Source organism: Podarcis gaigeae (genome assembly GCF_964106915.1).
Source record: "Podarcis gaigeae genome assembly, chromosome: 13".
Lineage (NCBI taxonomy): Eukaryota > Metazoa > Chordata > Lepidosauria > Squamata > Lacertidae > Podarcis > Podarcis gaigeae.
Window position 1 is genome coordinate 44,576,985 of NC_139689.1, and position 27,354 is coordinate 44,604,338.

General features: G+C 44.3%; 1 protein-coding gene and 1 long non-coding RNA gene across 3 annotated transcripts; both read left to right on the forward strand.

Annotated features, from left to right (window-relative positions):
• The first annotated feature begins 458 nt into the window (after positions 1-458).
• Positions 459-27,123, forward strand: LOC310830185 (uncharacterized protein). The gene is made up of 4 exons (XM_083709898.1): positions 459-696; positions 26,250-26,545; positions 26,644-26,720; positions 26,805-27,123. Exons 1-4 carry the CDS (start codon positions 689-691, stop codon positions 26,859-26,861), a joined length of 438 nt encoding a protein of 145 aa, XP_083566024.1. The 5' UTR covers positions 459-688; the 3' UTR covers positions 26,862-27,123.
• On the forward strand, positions 18,589-21,109 carry LOC310830305. Of its 2 annotated transcripts, none has more exons than XR_014557564.1 (2): positions 18,589-19,168; positions 20,894-21,109. It is a non-coding gene; the product is annotated as an uncharacterized lncRNA (long non-coding RNA). The 2 variants fall into 2 exon arrangements; XR_014557565.1 differs by lacking the exon at positions 18,589-19,168 and adding an exon at positions 20,074-20,101.
• Positions 27,124-27,354: the final 231 nt, after the last annotated feature.

Here is a 27,354-nt window from a genome sequence, read left to right on the forward strand (position 1 = left end):
GAAGGGGTGGGGGAGCAAGATGCAGAACCAGGGGAGGCACAACCACACACCCAACAGCACCCTCTGGCCTGACCCATGGTGGCCTCATCCCAGCACACTTTGACTCCCAAATTTATTTTTCTTAATTCAGCTGCCTGACAATCCAGCAGCCCGGCCCCTGTTTGCCAGCTGATGTCACAAAGTGCTGCTTTGCAAGCAAGCCTTATAATGCCCTGCAAGAGGGATGCCTGTCAGATGACGGTGAGAGAAATGGATTCTGAAGGTAGGAGGCCCAGAGGCTTCACAAAGAAATGAAAGAAGGGGAAGCCACCATGTATAAAAATGGCAACTTGGACGTCGTGGTATGTTAATTCCATGGGGAATCCAATCCCCACATGTGCCAGGAGGTCGTAGCGCCAACCCTAGTGAAACGGAGCTTGGGGGGGGAGCAGGCCTGTCTTGCCTCAGCCCCTCACCCCCCTCCTTCCAAGCCAGGGTTCAGGCCGTCGTGTGCCCAGGCAGGAGCAGCAAGCGAGGGGGCTGTGCCCCAGAAGAAAAGCACTGGGAAGGGCCAACGGGAGCCCTGTCCCCTAGATTGGATGCCTATGTCAACAAATACAATGTCCTTCTTTCTTTGCAGGGCCATGGTTTGGGAGAGCGGCATAAGGCCAAGAAGCAGCAGCCTAGCGGTGCAAGGGGGAAACTCCAAATGTGCAGGTATGCTGTGACCTTCTGTGGCAGGGGAAGTTGCCCCCCAAACTTTGAGGAAGGGAGGGAACTGGGAAGGCATACAGGAGGGGGTGAAAAAGAAAATATTGAGGGCGCTGTGCCCCAGAAGAAAATTATTGGGGACCTCTGTCCCCTAGAGCAGTGTTCCCCAACCTTGCGCCTTCAGCTGTTTTTGGACTACAACTCCCATAATCCTTGACCACTGGTCTTGCTAGCGAGGGATGATGGGAGTTGTAGTCCAAAAACAGCTGGAGGCCCAAGGTTGGGGAACACTGCCCTAGAGAGTGCAATGTCCTTCTTCCTTCGCAGGGCGGTGTTTGGGAAGACCTCCAGAAGCTCAGCAGCAGCCTAGCAGTGCCACAAAACCAACCAAAATGTGGAGGTATGCTGTGACTTTGTGTGGCAGGGAAGTGTTTCACAGTCATCTTGCCAGCTGGAAGAGGAAGTTCTGGTTTAGATATTCCTATAGTTTTATGTGAAGTGTTTGTCTGTGGTCCACCTGGGCAGGACACGGAGCATGATCCTCTCCCATGCCAACACCACATCCCAAGGTTGGGAAAGGGTGCAATATAAATTCAACAGACAAAATAATTATGAGTGAGTGTTACAGCTTGCGAACGTTCTTTGGAAGCCGAACGTCCAACACGGCTTCCGACTGAGTACAGGAAGCTCCTGCAGCCAATCGGAAGCCGCCCCTTGCTCCCTCTTCTAGAACACACCACTGTCAACAAACTCTCTTTTTTTTTTTCAAAATGATTTTTATTTAGTTTTCCATCCATAACAAAAGAGACAAGACAATAAAGAAAACATACAACACGTATAGTTTCAGGCTCTTAATTTCATGGTCCTTACTCTCCCGACTTCCTCGTACCTCCCCTTTCTGCATTCTCATGTCGAAATAGTTAATTAGCAAATCCCTCCCTTTTTTTTCAAATTGATTATACAAATTGTTCAGATTCTTCCACTTAACCATTATCGCTATTAACCCCTATTTTTCTCATTCAACATCAATCTAGCATTCACTGATTTTAGAATATTTCTTTAAATAGTCTTTAAATTTTTTCCAATCTTCTTCCGCCGTTGCTCTTCCCTGGTCTCGAATTCTGCTCGTCATCTCTGCCAAGCCCATGTAGTCCATCACTTTCATCTGCCACTCTTCCACGGTGGGTAAATCTTGTGTCTTCCAGTACTTTGCTATAAGAATTCTTGCTGCTGTTGTGGCATACATAAAAAAGGTTCTATCTTTCTTTACAACCAATTGGCCAACTATGCCCAGGAGAAAGGCCTCTGGTTTCTTAGGGAAAGTGTACCTAAGTACTTTTTTCAGTTCATTATAGATCAGTTCCCAGAAAGCCTTAATCCTTGGGCACGTCCACCAAAGGTGGAAGAATGTTCCCTCCCTTTCTTTACACTTCCAACATTTGTTCTCGGGCGAATGATAAATTTTTGCAAGCTTGACTAGGGTTATGTACCACCTATAAATCATTTTCATAATATTTTCTCTCAAGGCACTACATGCCGTAAATTTCATCCCGGTGGTCCATAACTTTTCCCAGTCAGCAAACATTATGTCATGGCCAATATCCTGCGCCCATTTAATCATTGCAGATTTAACCATTTCATCTTGTGTATTCCATTTCAACAACAAGTTATACATTTTTGACAAGTTCTTAGTACTAGGTTCTAGCAATTCAGTTTCTAGTTTTGATTTTTCCACCTGGAAGCCAACTTTCCTGTCTAGTTTAAAAGCTTCCATTATCTGATAATAATGCAGCCAATCTCTCACTTTCCCTTTTAACTTCTCAAAACTTTGCAATTTCAGTCTGTCTCCTTCTTGTTCCAAAATTTCCCAATATCTCGGCCAGTTAACCTCCATGTTTAGTTTTTTAATAGCTTTTGCCTCCATTGGCGACAACCACCTTGGAGTTTTACTTTCCAACAAATCTTTATATCTAATCCAGACATTATATAATGCTTTTCTGACAATATGATTTTTAAAACCTTTATGAACTTTTGCCTTGTCGTACCACAGGTATGCATGCCATCCAAAAAGATTGTCATAACCTTCTAAATCCAAAACATCAGAATTTTCTAGAAGTAGCCATTCTTTCAACCAGCAAAAACTGCTGATTCATAATACAATTTAAGGTCTGGCAGGGCAAATCCGCCCCTTTCTTTCGAATCAGTTAATATCTTAAATTTTATTCTAGGCTTCTTGCCCTGCCAGACAAACTTAGAAATATCTTTCTGCCATTTCTTAAAACAATCCATCTTATCCACTATTTGCAATGTTTGGAACAAAAACAACATTCTAGGCAATACATTCATTTTTATAACTGAAATTCGACCCAACAAGGAAAGCTTCATATTTGACCAAATTTCTAAGTCTTTTTTTACTTCCGCCCAGGTTTTCTCATAATTATCTTTAAATAAATTCAGATTTTTAGATGACATATTTATCCCCAAATATTTCACTTTCTTAACCACAGTTAGCCCTGTCTCACTCTGAAACTTTACTTTCTCCAATGTTGTTAAATTTTTCTCCAAAACCTTCGTTTTAAACTTATTTAATTTAAATCCTGCTACTTGACCAAACTCTTGAATTAGTTCTAATACTCTTTTGGTACTAGATTCCGGCTCTTGCAATGTAAGTACTAAATCATCTGCAAAAGCTCTCAGTTTATATTGTTTGGCTCTGACCTGTATTCCTTTGACCAGCTGGTCCTTTCTGATCATGTTCAACAGGACCTCCAGGACCGATATAAAAAGTAATGGAGAGATTGGGCATCCCTGACGTGTCCCTTTTTCAATAGGAATTTCTTCTGTAACCACATTATTCACAATTAGTTTTGCTTTTTGTTCAGAGTATATCGCACTTATACCATTTTCAAACTCTTGGCCTACCCCCATCCCCCGAAGGTTTTTTATCATAAAACTCCATGAAATATTATCAAAGGCTTTCTCAGCGTCCACAAATATCAAAACAGCTTTAGTGTTAGTATTCACTTCCAATTTTTCCAATATATCAACTATATTTCTTACATTATCTGACAAATGTCTTCTCGGAAGAAAGCCTGCTTGGTCCCTATGTATCTCCTCCATCAAGACTACTTTCAGTCTTTTCGCTAAAATATCAGCAAAAATTTTGTAATCCACATTTAATAAGGAGATTGGGCGGTAGTTTTTGAGTTGAGTCTTTTATGTCTCAGTCTTTGGTATAAGAGTGATAAAAGCCTCTTTCCACGTATCTGGTGCCTTCTTTCCCTCCAAAATTTCGTTACAAACTTCTTTCAAAGGTTGTATTAGCCATTCTTTCAAGATCTTATAATATTTAGAAGTCAATCCGTCCGGTCCTGGAGATTTGCCCAGTGCCATATTTTGGATGGCACCTTCTATTTCTTGCTCTGTTATTTTCTGGTTCAAAATCCTTTTACTTTCCTGAGAGATCTTTTTCAGTCCATTTTTCTCCAAAAACTGTTCCACTGTCAACAAACTCTCAACTGCCTCCCCCACAACATTCAAACTCGCTTTCAAAGCCTGAAAGGACCCTACTGTACTGCTGTACTCTTTCTATAACAGTCTCCACTATGAGTGAGTTTCGCAAAGGTGAGAGCCTGGAAGCTACAATGCACAGGATCATCTTGGGGACATCATGTGCTTTAAATGCTCATTAGATGCACTTTAAATCATAGGATTATAGAACTGTAGAATGAGGAGGGACCCTGAGGGTCATCTAGACCAACCCGCTGCAATGCAGGAATCTCAGCTAAAGTATCCATGGCAGTTGGCCATCCCACCTTTGCTGAAAAACCTCCAAGGAAGGAGAGTCTACTGCCTCCTGAGGGATTTCTTCCCACTGTCAAACAGCTCGTGCTGTCAGAAAGTTCTTCCTGACGTTGAGTTGGAATCTCCTTTCTTGTAGCCTGAAACCACGGCTTCAAGTCCTAAGGGCTTCTGGAGCAGGAGAAAACAAGCTTCCTCCCTGTGACGGCCCTTGAGATATTGTCAGGGCTGCACAGTGTGGCTCTCATATCCATGTCTCCCTGGCTCCCTGGCTTGCCTTGTCCACAACTGTCGATAGCTTGGCAAGTCCTCAGCTGTGGTCCCCAGATGAGATTTTTTGTTATGAATAACTGGTTGGTAACTTCCTCTGTTTTTATTTTCCTTCCTGTCTCACAGCTTCTCAAAAAGGAAGGCCAATGCAGCGGCTGTGGTGCCAGGAAGCACTGCAAGTCGTGGTATGTTAATTCCATGGGGAATCCATTCCTCACGTGTGCCATATAGGGCTGGGGTGTGGAGCAGGCCCGCCTCACTCCAGCCCCAAATAATTGGGGAGGGCCCAGGGGACCCCAGTGCCCTAGAGTGGATGCTTATGCCAGGAAAATACAATGTCCTTCATCTCTCCCAGGGCCATGGTTTGGGAGAGCGGCTTAAGGCCAAGAAGCAGCAGCCGAGCGGTGCCATGGGGAAACCAGAATTTGAAGGTATGCTGTGACCTTCTGTGGCCGGGGAAGTTGCCCCCCAAACATTGAGGAAGGGAGGGAACTGGGAAGGCAGACAGGAGGGGGTGAAAGAAAAAATATTGAGGGTGCTGTGCCCCAGAAGAAGATTATTGGGGACGTCCCACGGCACCCCTGTCGCCTAGGAGTACAATGTCCTTCTTCCTTCACAGGGTCGTGGTTTGGGAAAACCTCCAGATGCCCAGCAGCGGTGCCATGAAACCAACCAAAATGTGGAGATATGCTGTGACCTTGTGTGGCAGGGGAAGTTTTTCACAGTCATCTTGCCAGCTGGAGAAGGAAGGCCTGATTTAGATATTCCTATAGTTTACTTGAAGTGTTTGTCTGTCGTCCACCTGGGCAGGACACGGAGCGTGATCCTCTCCCATGCCAACACCACATCCCAAGGTTGGGCCTGGGCCGTTTTAGGTTGGCATGACCAGTGTGCTTACACTGGGCACCATGCTGCAGAGGGTGCCAAAACAATGCTGAAGAACAAGAGGGAGGGGTGCCAAATTTGAGAGCCCAATGTCTACCCTGGTTGGGAATGCTTCTGTGGAGATGAATCCCAGAATTCTCCCCACCCACATCCTTCCTAGAAAAAAGCAAAATATATCAATCTTTGGTCCAGAACCTAGGTACTACACCCTCACTAAAGGAGATTGTATGGATGATTCACTAAATGATGACGTGTGTACCTGAGCTTATGGCCTCAAATTCTCTTTAACTCATATGCTGCTTTATTACAAAAATGGTGACTAGACTAATAATAAATAATACATTTTATTTATACCCCTCCCTTCCCAGCCAAGACCGGGCTCAGGGTGGCTAACACCAGGTATGAAAACAATTGAAAACAATTGATTAAAATACAACTTAAAACCAATATTAAAACACAACATTAAAATGCAGCCTCATTTCAGTAGAAACTCAAATCAAAAACTTTTTGACTACTGATCCTAAACTGAATAGTTATTTGCCCCACCACCCCCTCCAGAACCCACTGCTCTCAACTGACTCTCAACTGCCTCGCATTCAAACTCCTTTTCAAATCCTCATCTAATCATCACTCACCACCAGAATTCCACACTCTCCCTTTCCCCCTCCCTCCTTAACATTCCCATAATAATTCTAATACAATTACCTTAATAACCCTATTGCATTCAATATTTTATAGACGCTGCTCCCTATAACCATACTGTTAGAAGCACTTGAGTTCCTGGTTCCTAGGAAATGGGGGTGAGGAAACTGCAGGTTCTTCATCGCTGTTCTAAAAAGCAGATGTCTTCCCCCAAATGATCCTGGGAATGGCAGTTTATTAGGGGTTCTGGGGGTTGTAGGTCTGTGAGAGGGAAGCCGCAATGCCCAGGATCATTCAGGGGAAAGTCATGTGCTTTAAAGGAACATTGGATGCTCTTTAAAACATAGCATCATAGAATTGTAGAGTTGGAAGGGACCCCGAGGGTCATCTAGCCCAACCCCCTGCAATGTAGGAATCTCAACTAGATGATCCATGGCTGATGGGCATCCAAGCGCTGCTTAAAGACCTCCAAGGAAAGAGAGTCACTGTTTCGGGCCCTAAGGGCCTCTGGAGCAAGAGAAAACAAGCTTGCACCATCCTCCTTGTGATGGCCCTTTAGACTTTGCTTATTGAAAGGGCTGCATGGTGTGGCTCTCATATCAGTGTTATGAGAGTGTAAGCAACACATTTCTCTCTCCCCTTTCTCCACACCATGCAGAATTGCAATGGTAACCAGAAGGTTGGAGTTTGGAGCCCAGCCAGGGCTGGCTGTGGGCAGGATCCTTGCATTGCCCGGGGTTGGACTAGATGACCCCTGGGATCCCCTCCAGCCCTGCCATGCTATGATTATATCAAGCAGCTAAAGGAACAAAAAGATGCTTCTGAAACATTTGGGAATCATAGGAAGACTCTCCGCACCAGTGGATTCCAGCAAGAGCTTGTATCTTCTTTAGGAGAGAGGCAGGCCAGAACAAGGGGGGAAATACTCCAACTTCAGGCAAGTGGAAATGCCAGTTGAGTGCCCCATATTATAGGAATGCTTCCTTCTCATGTCTCCCACCCTCATGTGCCAGACTGGTGCTAGCATGGCTGGGAGCCAGGCGCTTGCTGATTGCTCTGTTTTCTTTGCTCTGTTTTCTTTCTTTCCCCAACGTTTACTTCATTCTGGCCAAATCCCTGGAGAGATGTGACAACCCTCAGGTATTGGGGCAGAAGGAAGGAAGGGGTCCTTGTGAAACACATTTGGGGAGTCTGTGGCTTCCAGCAAGTGCATTTCAGAAGCATTGCTCCCTCCAACCGGGAGGCTGAGCATAGGCCTCTCCTCCATGCAATTGTCTAACCCTCTTTGAAAGCCACCCTATCCAAGATGCTCTTGTGGTGCATCTGATTCTCCCATGTTTCCTTGTTCCTGCAAGGAGATGACTATCGTGAGCTCCTTTGGTTAACATCTATCTGGGCTGGGAAATATTAAAGAGTCAGAGGACTGGTGAGCTTCCCTTGAAGCACAACTGATCAAAGGCAGGCAGATCTGTTAGCATCTTGATAAAGATGCTCCAATGACAAAGGATGCTATCGTACCCAGCAAGTGTCTCAGAAAAAGGTCCCAAGCTGATGGAGAAGAGAGCAGGTTAAGTGGTCAGCGGGGCTCCAGGTTGCCATTTCTGGATCCCACCACAGCCCTTCCAAGTTGCCCAATAAATCAGTGTCACAACAGTTTTCCCCTCGCCACCTCCTCCCCATGATCACCTCATGGGGCCTTCTCAGACATACCCTGTGTCTGAACCAGCAAATCCTACCCAGTCAGAAAAGGAGTGTGAGCAGAAATAAGCAAAATAACTAAACAGGTACCCGAAGTCACCCCAGAACTGGCCCTACTGAACATATTACAAGATAACAATGCCCACTCACACTAGAAAGAAATACTGCACGCAGTATTTCTTTTTAAATTGGCTTCAAGTGCATCTAATATAGGAGTGAAGAAAAGAGGTGTGGTGATATATGCAAAGGAGAGCCTGTCACCGAAATTCTTATTTAAAGATGAACACGGCAGAATTTTGGCGATTGAAATTCAGACACAAGGAGAAAAATTTCTGATATTAGGAATATATGCCCCAAATGAAGGAAAATCGGAATTTTTTAGGAAGCTGCATGAGATTATGCTGGATTACTTAGATTATAACAACATCATCATGATGGGTGACATGAATGGGGTTGTGTCTGTAAATATGGATAAGTCGCAAAGTGCTAACATAACGAAAGATGGCAGACTACCTAAAACTTTTTTTGAAATGACTGACAATGTGGATTTAATTGACATATGGAGGGTTAAGAACCCCCTAGGAAAAGAAGGGACTTTCTTTTCTGAAGCTCATCTGACATGGACACGAATCGACCAAATATGGATAACTAGAGGACTGGCACCCAAGACTAGAAAGGTGGAAATCTGCCCAAAAACCTGCTCCGACCATAATGCTTTGAAAATGGAATTGAGACTAAATACAACCGGATCCTTCAGATGGAAAATGAATGACACCTTATTAAGGGACGAGAAGATTGTTAAGAAGGCCCAAAAAACTTTAAAGGACTATTTTGAGATAAATTTAAATACCACTGTGGAAAAAAGAATAATCTGGGACGCAAGTAAAGCAGTCATGAGAGGGTTTCTAATACAACAAAATACGATCAAGAAAAAATTCTGGAATGAAAAGAAGGAGAAGATTTTGGAAAAAATAAGAGATGGAGAGAAAAAACTAAGATCCAGGCCAAAGTCGAAGGAGGTGCTGAGAGAAGTGAAATTTTTCCAAGCACAATATTTGAAACTGATAAATCAAGAGGTGGAATGGAAAATTAAACAAATGAAACAAAGATCCTTTGAATCAGCAAATAAGTGTGGGAAACTGCTAGCATGGCAGTTGAAAAAGAGACAAAAACTTAATACTGTTACAAATCTAGAGATTGAAGGGAGAATGGTTCAGAAACCCGAGGAAATTAGAAAGTGCTTCCAGAGATATTTCAAAGAACTTTATTCACAAGGGCCACAGAAAGATTCGGAGGTGGACCAATTTCTTAAAACTAACGGATTACAGAAAATACCTCAGGAAATGAGAACAACCCTGAATAGTGATATCACACAGCAAGAAATTGAAAGCGCCATTCAGAACCTCCAATTAGGCAAGTCTCCAGGCCCCACGAGCTTACCTCCAAATACTATAAGGTTTTGAAAGACTATTTGATACAACCTTTGTTGGAGGTTTGTAACCAGATTATGGAGGGGAGGAAGGCACTGGAAATGTGGAAAGAAGCCTTCATCACATTGATACCCAAACTAGAAACTGAAAAGACTCAGCTGAAGAACTACCGCCCCATCTCACTCCTAAATGTGGATTACAAAATTTTTGCAGACATTTTGGCAAGTAGGTTTAAAAAAGTGCTTAATGAAGTGATCCATAAAGACCAGGCTGGCTTTCTCCCTGGTAGGCATTTGTTTGGCAACACAAGAAACATTATCGACATTTTGGAACTTTTACAAACAAAACTAAACACTAGAGCGGTGTTAATTTTTATTGATGCGGAGAAAGCCTTTGACAATATTTCCTGGATGTTTATGAAGAAAAACTTGGAAGGGATGGGAGTGGGGCGGGGGTTTGAAAATGGAATAGAAGCAATATATTCAGAACAAAAAGCGAAATTGATAGTAAACAATGTGGTGACAGAGGAGTTTAAAATTGAAAAAGGGACACGGCAGGGGTGCCCCCTATCCCCCCTATTGTTTATTTCAGTTCTGGAGGTGCTATTGAACATGATTAGAAAGGACCGGTTGGTACAGGGAATTGAGGTCGGAGTGAAACAATATAAATTGAAAGCATTTGCAGATGACCTGGTATTAACATTGCAGGAGCCTGTCTCTAGTACTAAAAGAGTGTTAGAACTAATTTCGGACTTTGGTCGGGTGGCGGGATTTAAGCTGAACAAGCAAAAAACTAAGGTTATAGTAAAAAATTTGACAAGTACAGAAACAGATGAGTTTGTGAAAGAAACAGAATTAAATGTGGTTAAAAAAGTAAAATACCTAGGGGTGTATCTGACCTCCAAAAATTTGAATCTGTTTAAGGACAACTACGAGAAATGTTGGTTAGAAATCAAAAGAGATTTGGAAACATGGTCAAGATTGAAACTTTCCTTGTTGGGCTGAATAGCAGCTATAAAGATGAATGTATTGCCAAAAATGCTATTTTTGTTTCAGACCCTACAGGTCGTGGACAAGGTGGAATGCTTTGGAAAGTGGCAGAGGGATATTTCTAAGTTTGTTTGGCAGGGCAAAAAGCCCCGAATAAAGTTTAAGATACTAACTGATGCGAAAGAAAGAGGGGGATTTGCCCTGCCAGACTTGAGGTTATATTACGAAGCTGCAGCCTTCTGCTGGTTGAAAGATTGGATTTCACTGGAAAACACTGATGTCCTAGATCTGGAAGGGTTTGACAATGCTTTTGGGTGGCATGCATATTTGTGGTATGACAAGGTTAAAGTGCACAAATTGTTTAAAAACCACATTGTCAGGAGAGCAATTTTAATGGTCTGGACAAAATATAAAGACTTATTGGAGAGTAAGACTCCGAGGTGGCTCTCACCGGTGGAGGCCAAGGCACGTAAGAGACCTAATATGGAAGCCAATTGGCCTAAATATGGGGAAATTATTGAAAAGATTGGAAACAATTGGAGGTTGCAGAGCTTGGAAAAACTAAAAAACAAGGTGCGAGATTGGTTGCATTATGCACAAATTCAAGAGGTCTTTAAAGTAGATAAGAAGGTTGGATTCCAGGTGGAAAAATCGAAACTAGAGACAGAATTGTTAGAACCAAAAAGCAAACTACTTTCGAGAATGTATAACCTGCTGCTTAAATGGAATACTCAGGATGAGACAGTCAAATCCGCCATGATAAAGTGGGCGCAGGATTTGGGGCATAACATTATGTTTGAAGACTGGGAAAGGTTATGGAACACCGGAATGAAATTTACGGCATGTAGTGCCTTGAAGGAAAACATTATGAAAATGGTATACCGGTGGTACATGACCCCAGTCAAGCTTGCTAAGATATATCACCTGTCTGATAATAAATGCTGGAAATGTAAAGAGGCGGAAGGGACATTCTTTCACCTCTGGTGGACCTGCCCGAAAGTGAAGGCCTTCTGGGAAATGATCCATAATGAACTAAAAAAGGTACTGAGATTTACCTTACCTAAGAAACCAGAGGCCTTCCTTCTGGGCATGGTGGACCGGAGAGTGTTTAAGAAGGACAGAACTTTTTTAAGGAGACAATTAAGAGGATGAAACCAGGGAAAGCACCAGGCCCTGATGGATTATCCCAAAAGTACTACAAGGTGTTAGAAGAACTTCTGACACTGATCCTTTGTAAAGTAATGAATAATATTTTGCAAGGAGGTCCGGTGCCGGACTCTTGGAGGGAGGCGCACATCACCTTAATCCCCAAATCAGAACTTGACAAGCTGGACATAAGCAATTATAGGCCGATATCACTACTCAATAATGACTATAAAGTATTTGCAGGAATAATGGCAAATAGGCTTAAGAATTATCTATCGAAATCCATTCACAAAGACCAAGCTGGATTTCTTCCTAATAGGTATTTAAAGGACAACATAAGACATATAATAAATATTATCGAATACCTAGAACTTAAGATCGATATCCCAGCAGCTCTAATTTTTCTTGATGCCGAAAAAGCATTTGATAATGTGTCATGGAGGTTTCTACTAAAAGGTTTGGAGAGAGTTGGTATAGAGGGCCCCTTCTTGGAAGGTATAAAAGCGATATACGCAGAACAAAAGGCCAAACTGATCATCAATAATAATTTAACTAGGTCATTTGAGATATCGAAAGGCACAAGACAGAGGTGCCCTCTATCCCCCCTCCTATTTATTATGGTATTGGAAGTGATTACAAACAAGATCAGAGAAACCTCCGAAATAAAGGGAATTAGATTAGGGGATAAAGAATACAAACTAAAAGCCTACGCCAATGATTTGATGATATCGCTAGGTGACCCAGTAGTTAGCATCGGTAAAGTTATGGAGGTGCTGGAGGAGTTTGGAAGTCTGTCCGGCTTCAGAATAAACAAAGTTAAAACCAAAATGTTGACAAAGAACTTAACTGAAGAGCAAAGAAATCTATTAGAGTCGAAAACGGGAATTAAGGTGGTGAAAAAGGCGAAATATTTGGGTATTTGGATCTCCACAAAAAATATAAACTTAGTAGAGGACAATTACACAAGGATTTGGAAAGAGATCAAAAAAGATATGGACACCTGGGGGAGGCTTAGATTGTCCTGGTCGGGCAGAATGGCCGCAGTCAAAATGAGTATTCTCCCAAGACTGCTGTTCCTATTTCAGAACATTCCCGTGATAAGGGGCATGACATCGTTCAAAGACTGGCAGAGACCCCTGTCCAGATTCATTTGGCAGGGTAAGAGAGCAAGGATTAAGTTTAGATTACTTACGGATCGCTGTGATAGGGGAGGGTTTGCTGTTCCCAATCTGAAATTATATTATGAAGCCGCGTCTTTGTGTTGGATCAAGGACTGGATTGCTTTGAAGAATGCAGATTTATTGGACCTGGAGGGGTTCAATGCTAGATTCGGTTGGCACGCGTACCTATGGCAAGATAAGGAGAGGACCCATAAAGGTTTCTCCAATCACATAATTAGAGGTGCGCTACTTGAGGTATGGAACAGAAATAAGAAACTCCTAGAGAAAGGCACCCCATGGTGGTTATCCCCAGTTGACATTTTAGCAACTAAAAAGCCTAATATGGAAGGACAAAGATGGACCTATGAGGACCTATTAGTAAAATCAGAAAAAGGGTGGAAGCTTAAACCCTATGAAGAACTGAAGGATAAATTAACAACTTGGTTGCAATTCTACCAAATAAACTCCCTATGGAACGAGCATAAAAAAACAGGGATGAGCGAGAAAAAATCCAGATTTCAGGTGGAAATAATAGAAGGAAACTCCAAACTCCTATCTAGAATGTATAGTCAATTATTGGATTGGGACATGAAAGATGAGGAGGTTAAGGAGGTTATGACCAAATGGGCTATAGATCTTGGATATAATCTGGATTTTGATAGGTGGGAGAAACTCTGGAATAAGGACATAAAATTCACAGCATGTGTTGACCTCCGAGAGAACTTACAAAAAATGATGTACAGGTGGTATCTTACCCCTGTGAAACTAGGAAAGATGTACAGGACGGGGGATAAAACCTGCTGGAAGTGCAAGGTAAAAGAAGGAGACTTCCATCACATGTGGCGGACCTGTGAAAAAGTAAAAGGGTTCTGGGGACTTATTTATGACGAACTAAAAAAAATTATGAGATACACCTTCCCCAAAAAACCTGAAGCCTTTCTATTAGGGATGATCGGGAAGGAGATTAGGCAGGAGGATCATACTATGTTCCAATATGCAACGGTAGCGGCCAGGATACTGCTGGCACAGAACTGGAAAACTCCTAATATTCCATCTATTAGAGACTGGCAATCCAAGTTATTTGATTATATAGAGTTAGCAAGGATGACACAGAGGATCAGGCAGCAGAAAAATGCAAAATTTATTAATGACTGGAGTAAATTTCTCACATATATGGAATCAAACTTAGGAAATATCAAAATTACAGTAGGTGATGTATAATGTTTGAGAGGTGTAAACAAAGGAGATAAGAACCACTCCGCAGGAAGATGACGTGGGACCACAACTCAGACCGTTCTGAAGGGAAGTCAATCACTGTGGGTGATGGGTGGGTGTGTTGCTTTTTGTTGCTTTTTGTATGTTTCTTTTTTTTGTGTTTGGCTTTTTTTTTCTGTATGAGAAATAATTTAATAAAAAGATTTAAAAAAAGAAAAAAGAAGGACAGAACTTTTTTTATGTATGCTACTACAGCAGCAAGGATTCTGATTGCAAAACATTGGAAGACACAAGATTTACCCACACTGGAGGAATGGCACACGCAGTTGATGGACTATATGGAACTGGCCGAAATGACTGGCAGAATCCGAGACTTGGGAGAAGAAACATTCGAGGAGGATTGGAGAAAATTTAAAGACTATTTGGAAAAACATTATAAGTTGTATGAATGTTAAAAAACGCACCTTTTAGGAAATTTTAGCTTCAGTAATGTTAAATTAAAGAAATGGAAATTAAGGTACAAGGAGTCAGAGATAGAATAATGAAACAACTTTATTGTGTTAAAATGAAAATGTACATGATTTGGGTTATAATACATTTGAAATTGGGTAACATGATAAAAAGGAAGATACAATAAGTATTGAAATAAGTTAACAAATTGCAGACGTTATGCATTACAGAGAATGCAGGGTTGGGAGGACGTGGGGAAGTCCAACAGATTTGGAAAAAAGAGTAAGAAAAATTTGTAACCTTTATTTTTTACTTTTATAATACGTTCTTTATTCTTTTTTCTGTATTTTATAAAACTAATAAAAAATATTATAAAAAAAAACAAGTGCATCTAATATAGGAATAAAGGATTTTATCCTAAATTTATCTCTTGAAGAAAGTGCATCTAAGGCATCAGGTGCACTTCTGTCATTTCTTTGCCGTTCCCTCACTCTTTGTCTCGTTTTGTAGTTAACATTTGGCAAGGTGGCTTTTGCTTGTTTCTCAAGCTCATCAAAATATTCCCTTTCAAAAATCCAGAAGTGAACTGTACAAACTTGCACAAGAACTCAATAACAGGTCTGATTTCTGAAGGGCTTTGCTGACCTTGTGAAAACGACCTAGCACACGGATATATATCTCTAAGATTCTGTAGACTTTGGCTGTGAACTGGGGCCCTACAAAAAAATAATAATAATCAAGTTGCGCCCCACTGCTTCAAATTGGGCCCCACTGGCTGGCCCTGAGTCTCATAGTTGCTGGGCCTGAATTGCCCTGCCCTCGCATGAAGTCTTGGGTTTGCAATTTTGGGAGAGGGGAGGCTGCCCGCTGGGGGGGGGGGCAGGCTGGGGAGGCCCCATAGATTTAGAAGCCCTAGGCTTCAGCCTACTTAGCCTATGCAAAAATCTGACACTGCCCCCCTCTTTTCTTCCCAACCCTGTACTGCATGTTAACACCAATGTCTCACAACAAATGTAACTGAAGAACCTGAAGAAAGAGACAATGCATGTGTTTTTGAGGGGAAATGATTTTATTTTTAAAAAGAAAAGGTGTGTGGCAGCCCCCAGTATTTAAAGAGCCCCCACCCCTATTACATCATTAGAACCAGAGCATAAACCTATGAAACTAGAAAAGAGCAAAAAAAATCAATGTTTGATCCAGAATCTAGGTACTACACCCTCACTAAAGGAGACTATAGGGATGATTCACTAAATGATTGTAGGATGACGTGTGTACCTTAGCTTATAGCCTCAAATTCTCTTTAACTCATATGCTGCTTTATTACAAAAATGGTGACTAGACTAATAATAAATAATAAATTTTATTTATACCCCTCCCTTCCTTGCCAAGACCTGGCTAAGGGCGGCTAACACCAGGTATGAAAACAATTGATTAAAATACAACTTAAAACCAATATTAAAACACAACATTAAAATGCAGCCTCATTTCAGTAGAAACTCAAATCAAAAACTTTTTGACTACTGATCCTAAACTGAATAGTTATTTGCCCCACCACCCCCTCCAGAACCCACTGCTCTCAACTGACTCTCAACTGCCTCGCATTCAAACTCCTTTTCAAATCCTCATCCAATCATCACTCACCACCAGAATTCCACACTCTCCCTTTCCCCCTCCCTCCTTAACATTCCCATAATAATTCTAATACAATTACCTTAATAACCCTATTGCATTCAATATTTTATACACCCTGCTCCCTATAACCATACTGTTAGAAGCACTTGAGTTCCTGGTTCCTAGGAAATGGGGGTGAGGAAACTGCAGGTTCTTCATCGCTGTTCTAAAAAGCAGATGTCTTCCCCTAAACAATCCCAGGAATTGTAGTTTGTTTTTTGTTTTCTTAAATAATATTTATTGAAGTTTCAACAAAATTACAAAAATAAAGAAAAATAAAACAAAAAATACAAAATACAAAAAAACAACAATTAAAAACAAATCAATTTTTCCATATCATATCTTTCATTTACTTGTTTCCTTGACCTCCTCACACCTCCCTATTTTGTATTCTAGTTCAGTTGGTTAATTCAGCAAATCCTTTCCATCTTTGTTTTTATCTTAATAATTTATCTTAATATATTATAACTTTACATTCTCACCCGTTAACAATCCATTTTTACATACTCCTTTGTAACATTACTGCTAAAACCACATAATTTCATTCCAGCATCCTTCTAACATTCCTTAATTTTACAATATTTCTGTAGATAATCTTTAAATTTCTTCCAATCTTCTTCCACCGACTCTTCTCCCTGGTCTCGGATTCTGCCAATCATTTCCGCCAGTTCCATGTAGTCCATCAACTTCATCTGCCATTCTTCCCGGGTGGGTAGATCTTGTGTCTTCCAATACTTTGCGATAAGTATTCTTGCTGCTGTTGTTGCATATATAAAAAAAGTTCTGTCCCTCTTTAGCACCAATTGGCCGACCATGCCCAGGAGAAAGGCCTCTGGTTTCTTCAGAAAGGTATATTTAAATACCTTTTTCATTTCATTATAGATCATCTCCCAGAAAGCCTTAATCCTTGGGCACGTCCACCAAAGGTGAAAGAATGTACCTTCAGTCTCTTTACATTTCCAGCATTTATTATCAGGCAAATGATATATTTTCGCAAGCTTGACTGGTGTCATGTACCACCTGTATATCATTTTCATAATATTCTCTCTTAAGGCATTACATGCCGTAAACTTCATACCTGTGGTCCATAACTGTTCCCAGTCAGCCAACAAATTATTGTGTCCAACATCTTGTGCCCATTTAATCATAGCAGATTTCACCGTTTCATCCTGTTTCAGCAGCAAGTTATACATCCTTGACAGGGTCTTAGTTTTGGGATCTAACAATTCTGTTTCCAATTTTGATTTTTCCACCTGGAAGCCAATTTTATTGTCCAAATTGTATGCCTCCCAGGAATTGTAGTTTGTTAGGAGTTCTGGAGATCGTAGATCTGTGAGAGGGAAGCCGCAATGCCCAGGATCATTCAGGGGAAAGTCATGTGCTTTAAAGGCACATTGGATGCTCTTTAAAACATAGCATCACAGAATTGTAGAGATGGAAGGGACCCTGAGGGTCATCTAGCCCAACCCCCTGCAATGCAATTCCTCCCTCCTCCCTGGGACGGCCCTAGAGAGCTCCCCTTTCTCCACCCCATGTAGAATTGCAAGGGGTCAGTGCATCTGCTTGGTAAGAAAATGGTTGGAGTCTGGAACCCAGCCAGGCCTGGCTGTGGGCAGGATCCTGGCATTGCCAGGAGTTGGACTAGATGACCCTTGCGATCCCTTCCAACTCTACCAACTCTGGTGACGGGGGCAGCCTCCAAGACCACATAACACCGGTCTTGAAAGACCACATTGGCTCCCAGTACATTTCCGAGCACAATGCAAAATATTGGTGTTGACCTTTAAAGCCCTAAACAGGCTCAAGGGCCCAGTATACCTGAAGGAGCGTCTTCACCTCCATCATTCAGCCCAGACACTGAGGTCCAGCTCCGAGGGCCTTCTGGCAGTTCCCTCACTGTGAGATGCCAAGTTACAGGGAACCAGGCAGAGGGCCTTCTTGGTGGTGGCGCCCTCCCTGTGGAACGCCCTCCCATCAGATGTCAAAGAGATAAACTACCTGACATTTAGAAGACATCTGAAGGCAGCCCTGTTTAGGGAAGTTTTTAATGTTTGACATTTTAATGTATTTTTAATCTTTGTTGGAAGCTGCCCAGAGTGACTGGGGAGACACAGCCAGATGGGCTGGATACAAATAATAAATTATTATTATTATTATTATTATTATTATTATACAATGCTGTGATTCTATATAAGCAGCTAAAGGAAGGGGCGGGGGAGCAAGATGCAGAACCAAGGGAGGCACAACCACACACCATGGCCTCATCCCAGCACACTTTGACCCCCCTGGTTTTATTTTTCTTTATTCAGCTGCCTGACAACCCCGCAGCCTGGCCCCTGTTTGCCAGCTGATGTCACAAAGTGCCGTTTTGCAAGCAAGGGGTCCTTCTGAAACATTTGGGAGTCGTAGGAACACTCCCCCCCCCCCCAGTGGCTTCCAGCAAGAACTTGCTTTGCAGCGAGGGAAAGACTCAGCCTAGGAGCTACCACATCTTGAGAGGGACTGGAGCCCAGACGAAGGACTCTTTCCTCAGAGGTAATGGGACAGGGGGACAGACGGTTGCCTTAGGAAACGCACAAGAAAGGCCTGCAGGATCAGACCAAGGGCCTGTCTGGTCCAGCCTCCTCTTCTCCCAGGGACCACCCAGATGCGAGTGGGAATGCCGCAAACAGGATCCAAGCCCAAGAGCCCTCTTCCCACCTGGGACTTCCTGCAACAGCTTTTCTGAAGCATTGTTTCCTCCATCAGGACTAGTAGCCTTTTACCGCCCCCTCCTCCGTTCAGTCACCTAATCCTATTTTAAAGCCATGCAGTTAGAGATGCTCTTCTGCTGCATCTCCTGGTCATCTGATGGTTCCTGACAAAAGGCAGCTCTTGTGAGCTCCGCAGTGGGATCTGCTTTCAGTTCCTGGGGTGGGTGTGACAGCTGAATGGGGGTCTGAGGGGACGTTCTGTCCCTGGCATTCGGTCTGTGAAAGACCATTCACATGTTCAGGGATTCTTCCCTCGAAGCAGTGCATAGCATTGAGTTCTCCCCTGCTTCAAAGATCCCTTCTTTCTTCCAAGATCTCCTGTTTGTACCGCTGTGGCTGCTGCCAAAGCCACCATGTAAATAGAACAGGTAAGTTGAGAGTAGAGAGTATGTGTTCATGCTGTGGAGGCACATCTGAAAAAAGGCTGACACTATTAAGACAGATTTGGGAACTGGGGGACAACTCTCATTTTCCTTGACAAGAGTACAACTGTGAAGATTACAAAACTCCCCCCCTCAGTGATTTTATCTCCTGCAAATTTGCACAGCAGCATGGTGGGACAAGGCGATGATTGGGGAATCCACTGACAGTGAGAGCCCATTCACATGAGAGCCCATATGATATCCTACTTCCTCCACAGAGTCATGACTCCAGGGATGAGGCTCCAACTCCAGCTCCCAGGATAAAGGACCAGAGGACATCCCTGCGGTTCCTGGTTGCCATCCCTCGTGCCTCTTCCCCACTGCCCCTTCTCCATGCATGCATGGCTCAGTCTCTGTCCTGTCTGGCGCAGAAGAAGCAGCCAAAGCTTCCTCCAATTAAGACAGCTACTCAGCTAATTTCTGTGAGAGAGGAGACTTTGGCTGCTGCTTCTGAGCTAGGCCAGCCGGGATGGAGCCCAGACGCCCGTACGGAGGCCAAGTGGGGAAAGCTTCTAAGATGAGGTAGGAGAAAATGCTTCCCTCCCATGTCCTTGGCCCTCATGCCTCAGACTGGTGCTATCTTGGAGGGGAGCCAGGCACCTGCTGATGTCTTCGTTTGCTTTGCAGCGAGAGAAAGCAGCAGCCTGGGAACCACCTCCCTGAAGGGAATGTAGCCCAGGAAAAGGACAGATGAGTCGCAGGTACAGGGGCAGGGGGAAGGGGGGGCCTTATGAAACACCTAAGATCGGTCTGCTGGATAAGACCAAGGGCTCAACCTTTGCAGCAGCAGCATTGGAGGGGCAGGCACAGCCAACCACATCCCTTACGCAGTAGGCAAACCCAAGCTACCATGCCCAAGCCACCATGTAAATAGAACAGGTAAGAGGAAGGGAAAAATTGCATGGGGCAGGGAGAACACCCTACAAGTTGAACGTACGTGTTCATGCTGTGGATGCATTTCTGGGAAATGGCTCACACTAATAAGACGGGTTTGGGAACCGCAGCTCTCCTACAAGTGATGCTTGATTACAACTCCCATTGTCCTTGACCATTGTCCTTTTTCTCTTGCTTTTCAGCTTAAAAGGACAAAAAAAAATGTTCTTGTTCCTTACGGGAGACAGAGAGCTCGCTTGTAATACAGAAGTCAGAGTAAAACAGAATACAACCGAAGCAATGAGAAGCAAAGTGGCAGAGACGCCTGATCGTGGGGGCACCTTTTGCCCATCGCCTGCACTCCTCCGCCACCTGCTGGGGTCGGCTTTGCTCAGGGCTGGTGTGGCTGCTCTCCGCGGCTTTGGCACTGCCCCATGTACGCCCACATTGAGGACTACGGGGGTGTTCACCTCTGCAGGATAGCATACGTCACAGTGGCCATCAGCCTGGCACAAGTGGCCTTGGGTTTTGTGCTCCTGTTCACAGTCATGGCAGCCTGCTACACGGCGATCACCCGCGCTCTCCTGGCCTCTCCATGTGCCCAGTCTCTCAAGGCCCTGCACTTGATTTTGGCCCTGGTCTTGGTCTTCTTGGCTTTGCAGTTGCCCTATGCACTGCTTACCGCACTGGACACGGCCGATTTGATGGGACACCAGGCGTCGAGCTGCAAAGTCATCCTCCGCCGGGACTTGGCCCTCCTCATCACTAGTGCCTTGGCCTTCTTCTCCTGCTTTTCAGCCAAACACCCAGGTGGCCACGCTGCAAGTGGACGTTCTGCAGCTTCTGGGGTCCATCTGGCAGCCCTCAGGGGAGATGCGATGGGCCTCGCCTGGATGATGCCATGGCGCAGCTCTCAGAGAAATGCAGTGATGCGCAATCTCGCCCTGGCCCGCCCTGGCTACCCATAGAATAGAATCCTATTATTATAAATAAAATCCTCATAGATTCTTATTATGTTGGCTCCACAGGCTCTCTTTCCACTTGGTGACCTGTTACTTATTTTAGCACCCTCTTTGGAGGGGTCAGATGAGCTGTTACATCAGTACAGGGACTGGCATTACTTAACAGCTGGGGGATAAGCTGGCCGGATAAAAACAATTGATTTTGCTAATTCTGGAGACTGGATCGCCCTGATGGTGACATGGTGCAGCTCTCAGGGAAAAGGCAGCAATGCAAAATCTTGCACTGGCGCTCCCTGGCTACTCATACATGAACTGCATCCAAAAAACTAGCCCATCAGCATTTCTTGAATTAGCAGGGTTTAGTCCCAGAACCTATTTTGAAATTCTGGCATTCATCCCTGGAACAATAATAAAGAACTGAGCACTTCTGAGCATGTACAGAGTGTCTTTCCCCAAGAGTTGGGTAAAGATAGCTAGCCTTGACCCACCTGAATTATGGGCAGCAGAGGGATAAGTGGAAAATAATAATAATTATTATTATTATTATTAGCGTCACCTGTCACTGATGTATGTGGCCTGACTCCCTGGCTTGACTTGTCCACAGCGGTTGATAGTTTGGCAAGTCCTCAGCTGTGGTCCCCATATTATATTTTCTGTTGTGAATATGTGGTTGAGTATAATGTTGAACCATACGGCCTTTCCATGCCTCTCTTTTCTTAACTCTAAGGCTGCGTATACATCACACCTTCAAGTCATGATGTCATTCCATTATAATGGCAACCTACACACTCATTGTTCCTAAACATGTTCTTAAAGGTAAAGGGACCCCGACAGTTAAGTCCAGTCGGAACGACTCTGGGGTTGTGGCGCTCATCTCGCTTTACTGGCTGAGGGAGCCGACGTTTGTCTGCAGACAGTTTTTCTGGGTCATGTGGCCAGCATGACTAAGCTACTTCTGGCGAAACCAGAGCAACGCACGGAAACACTGTTTACCTTCCCACCAGAGTGGTACCTATTTATCTACTTGCACTTTGACGTGCTTTCGAACTGCTAGGTTGGCAGGAGCAGGGACCGAGCAACGGGAGCTCACCCCATCACGGGGATTTGAACCACCGATCTTCCGACTGGCAAGCCCTAGGCTCATTTTAAAGAGAATTTCCCAAAGTTTCACGATCTTGTTACTTTGTAGGATGGGTCTGGGGGTACAGCTAAACCTTTAGTCTCAGAGTATATGGACATCGAAAAAATCACACAATTGTGGAGTTGGAAGCAACCTTGAGGACATCTAGCCCAACCCCCTGCAATGCAGGAATCATTTTGCCCCACATGGGGCTTGAACCCAGAGCCCAGAGATTAAGAGTCTCGTGCTCTACTGACTGAGCTATCCAGGATTATTGTTCCGGTAATGCTGAAAATGGAGCTCGGCACATGTCCAGGTAAATTTTTTATTTAACATAATCCAAGGCTGGTATTGATAGATCCCCAACACAAATTCAACCCTGCTTCTTGCCCTTCTATAGCCTTCCAAATGACAAGTATTCATTTAGTTAATGTATGTAAGGATGTAACGCAGATGCTTTAAAAAACTGTATTTTGCTGCCCCCACGTGGCCAGAGCTGGATTCAGCTATTGCGTCCCTTGAATTCAGCTTTCCGAATTGACGCTTCTGAGATTTTGACTCCCTGATCCAAGAAGCTATGCTACTCACCTCAGTGATTTTTTGAAAGCAGCTCAGTGTCCAGAAAGAACGCGGCTTGATAATAACACGTCAGGTGATGCGTGTTCTTTTGGCATACTTATAATGCATGTATTCTCTTCAACAATAATGCATTATCCAGACTCGGGAGGCAACCCAACGGGTCCCAGCACAACCTCCTTAACTCCTTGAAGTCCCCTCTTCCTTCCGAATCCTTGATCTCTCTTCCCCTCCCTGCTCTCCTGACTTGGCTTCTCGCTGTTGATGTTACTTGGATGTCAAGACGGATGAATGATGCAGCGAGAAAACAACTTAAAAGGTGGCGCAGAATGCTAGCTGGTGGAGACGCATGTATCTGTCATGGCTGCACCTAACTCACTGCAAATAAGGATTGAATCGAGGCCCTTCTGTCTGCAAGGGAGACGCTCCACCACGGAGCCACTTATAAAGGAGGAACATAGGAGTTAGGTTCCCTGTGAGGTGGCAGCATGAGGCATGCCTCTCCCCTATGGCTACAGTTCCCCCCAAATGTAGGAACCGTCGCCTTCACAATAGGTAAAGGTAAAGGGACCCCTGACCATTAGGTCCAGTCGTGGCCGACTCTGGGGTTGCGCCGCTCACCTCGCTTTATTGGCTGAGGGAGCCGGCGTACAGCTTCCGGGTCATGTGGCCAGCATGACTAAGCCGCTTCTGGCGAACCAGAGCAGTGCCCGGAAACGGCGTTTACCTTCCCGCTGGAGCGGTACCTATTTATCTACTTGCACTTTGACGTGCTTTCGAACTGCTAGGTTGGCAGGGGCAGGGACCGAAGAACAGGAGCTCACCCCGTCACGGGGATTCGAACCGCTGACCTTCCAGTCGGCAAGTCCTAGGCTCTGTGGTTTGACCCACAGTGAGGGGTGTGTGGGTGTGTAGTTGTTATGAGGTACACTCACACCCTTGACATTATGGCTTGGAACACAGTTTGATAAAACTGCAAGGTTCTTTTCCTTCTTTTTTAAGTGGAGAAATAGGATTTAAAATAATTTTGAGGAAACTGCTGCTGCCGCCAAAGCCCCCCTCGTGAAGAGAACAGGTAAGAGGAAGGAAAGATTTAAGAAGGGAGCAAATCTGTTAACACCTGAGCTCGCTTGACACATCGCCCAAGGGGAAGTGGGGATGAGCCCCAAAGGTATGGTGGGTACACAGCCTATGTGAAGGAGGTGAGGACAGGTGCCCCACCTAGGCCTGAAGTCACCTAGGCCTCAAAACTGTCCAAAATTCCTTTTGTCTTCTAAAAATCCACAGCTAAAGTTTTCCTCTGTTTTCTCACAAGATGCTGTTGCAAAGGCAAACCGGTACTTTTATCAGTACGAGAGAGCTTCAAAAAAGCTAATGAATAGGCTCTGTCAGAGCAAGCCTGAGAACTGACTCTTATCCCATTCGGTTGTAACATATCTTTGGACACGCTGAACGCAAGGCTTCTCATTCCCCTTTCCTGGGAAGGGCGCCAAGAGTCCCAAGAGTCCCAAGACAGGAGCTTTCTGTTCATGCTCAGGGGAACTCATGGGGCAGGACTCTTGAGGAGGAGGAGAAGGGGGAGGGAACTGGAAGGGGAATATATGCTCTGTGCAAATGACTGTGAACCCGTGCTTGTTTGTGAATCTATCACACTTGCTCCTTCTACCAGTTCATGGATGGTAGAAATAAAGCTTTTTCTCCGAAACTATTCCTTGAGTGTCTGCTGACTCCCATTTTCCCCTTCCCGGGCACAATACTCTTCCCAACCCAATGGCAAAGCCTAATAAGGCTACATATGGTTTCTTTCTTTCTTTCTTTCTTTCTTTCTTTCTTTCTTTCTTTCTTTTTTTTTTTAAATTTTATTTTCAATGCATAATGACAATATAAGATTCAAAAATAAAGCATAAATAAGAAAAACCAAAGAAAAAAGAAAAATAAAGAAAAACAACATCAACAACAAACCATATTAAAACAGACATACATTTTGACTTCCTTCCACCCTTTTTAAACTTCAAATTTCCCATTTATCTTATTTTTTTGTGTCATTTTATTTACATATATGCTACTTCTGGTTTTATGCCTTTTATAGCCGTTTCTTCATTTCACTAACCCTGCAAAACTCATTCATTACATATTGATATATTTATTCCAGAACCATGTTTTTTCATGTACTCTTTAACACAGTCCCATTCTTTTATTAATTTTTGATCTGATTGCCCCCTCAAGACTGCCGTTAACCTTGCTGACTCTCCCATTCACATGAGAGCCCATACTGGATCCTGCTTCCTCCACAGGGCCACGCTCCAGGGACGAGGCTCCAGCTCCAGCTCCCAGGATGGAGGGCGAGAGAACATCCTGGCAGTTCCTGGCTGCCATCCCTCGCGCCCCTTCTCCGTGTGGGCAAGGCTCCTTCCCTGCCCTGTTTGGCGCAGAAGCAGCAGCCAAAGTTTCCTCCCATTAAAACCGCATCTAGAGTTATTTCGGAGAGGGAAAAGACTTTGGCTGCTGCTTCTGAGCTAGGCCGGCCAGGACCAAGCCAATGTTTTGGGAAATAGATAGTACAGGGCAGCTGTTTACCAGCTCCATCTGGTACGTAGGCTGAGACCCTATCTGCCTGCAGACTGTCTCGCCAGAGTGGTACATGCTCTGGTTATCTCCCGCTTGGACTACTGCAATGCGCTCTACGTGGGGCTACCTTTGAAGGTGACCCGGAAACTACAACTAATCCAGAATGCAGCAGCTAGACTGGTGACTGGGAGCGGCCGCCGAGACCATATAACACCGGTCTTGAAAGACCTACATTGGCTCCCAGTACATTTCCAAGCACAATTCAAAGTGTTGGTGCTGACCTTTAAAGCCCTAAATGGCCTCGGTCCAGTATATCTGAAGGAGCGTCTCCTCCCCCATCGTTCTGCCCGGACACTGAGGTCCAGTTCTGAGGGCCTTCTGGCGGTTCCCTCACTGCGAGAGGCCAAGTTACAGGGAACCAGGCAGAGGGCCTTCTCGGTAGTGGCGCCCGCCCTGTGGAATGCCCTCCCACCAGATGTCAAAGCGATAAACAACTACCTGACATTCAGAAGACATCTGAAGGCAGCCCTGTTCAGGGAAGTTTTTAATATGTGACATTTTTGTGTATTTTTCATCTCTGTTGGAAGCTGCCCAGAGTGGCTGGGGAAACCCAGCCAAATGGGCGGGGTACAAATAATAAATTATTTATTATTATTATTATTATTATTATTATTATTATTATTATTATTATTATTATTCTCCATGTTTAGGCTTCAGTTTAGGCATACAGCTGTCCAGGACCACCTAGATCTCAAACAAGGTTGTGTTGTCCTTATTCTTGCCATCTTCTTCTTCTTTAGAAATGCTGCCCAAAAAACACCAGAGCTAGGTTGAGAAATGTTATGAAATCTCAAAAGTTGGCAGAAATATATTGCATTTCAGGTTCTTTCTTTGCCTTCTTAGCCCATATTTCTCCTAATTTCTCCAGGGATGAGGCTTCAGATCCGGCTCCCGGGATGAAGAGCAAGATACCATCCCATTGGTTCCCGGCTGAGGACCCTCACGCCGGTTCCCCACTGCCCCGTCTCCGTGCAGGCATGGCTCCTCCCCGGCCCTGCCTGCCACAGAAGCAGCAGACAAGGTTTCCTCCAATTCGAAGAACATCTCGAGTTATTTTAGAGAGGGAGGAAACCTTGGCTGCTGCTTCCGAGCTAGGCCAGCTGGGACGGAGCCAAGATGCCCACACGGAGGCGGAGGCAAGGCTGTGGGAACTTGTAAGATCAGGTAGGAGGAAATGCCCCCTTCCCAGGTCCCCACCCTCTTGCCCCAGACTGGGGCTAGCCTGGCTGGGAGCGCCAGCTGATGTCTCCTTTGCTTTGCAGCGAGGGAACAACTCAGCCTGGGAGCTGCCGCATCCCGAGAGGGACTGAAGCCCAGGTGGAGGATACCTGCCTCGGAGGTAATGGGACAGGGGGAAGCAATCTTCAGCATTTAAAGATCCCTTTAAAGATCCTCTGCTTTAAAGATCCCTTCTTTCTTGCAGAATCTTCCCCCTGCACCGCTGTGGCTGCTGCCCAAGCCTCCTCCCAGAAAACCGTAGGATGTTCCGGCGGAACCATAATAAATGGATGCATTTAGCTGAAGTTGCTAATGTCTCTCATTTTTGTCTGAGTGAAACATATGATATGCACACTTACCTTAAGAAATTGTCTGATCCCAGTTTGTACACAGCCTTTCCATATGGCACATGCCACACACATGGGAAAGTGGTTTTCTAAATGGATTCCTGAAGGTATCATTGGTTATACCAATCTCCATGACTGGGGACAGGTGAAACAGAAGTTACCTCTGGATAAAATATCATTATATTTTACGCTTGGAAACCCAAAACTCACCAGGGGCCCTCGGAGCCTGTGCAAAGGGCATATCCTTCACCCACGAGGGCTGTCTTTCCGCATAGAACCCTGCCTAAGCGTGATACTCCTGAGCAGTGCACTGGCAAGGCAGGATTTTATTGCTTTATTTGATCTATGCTTTGCCGCTCGCAATTTGCAGGTTTGGGGGTCGCAGGCCAGGGGGGCGCCGAAATGTCA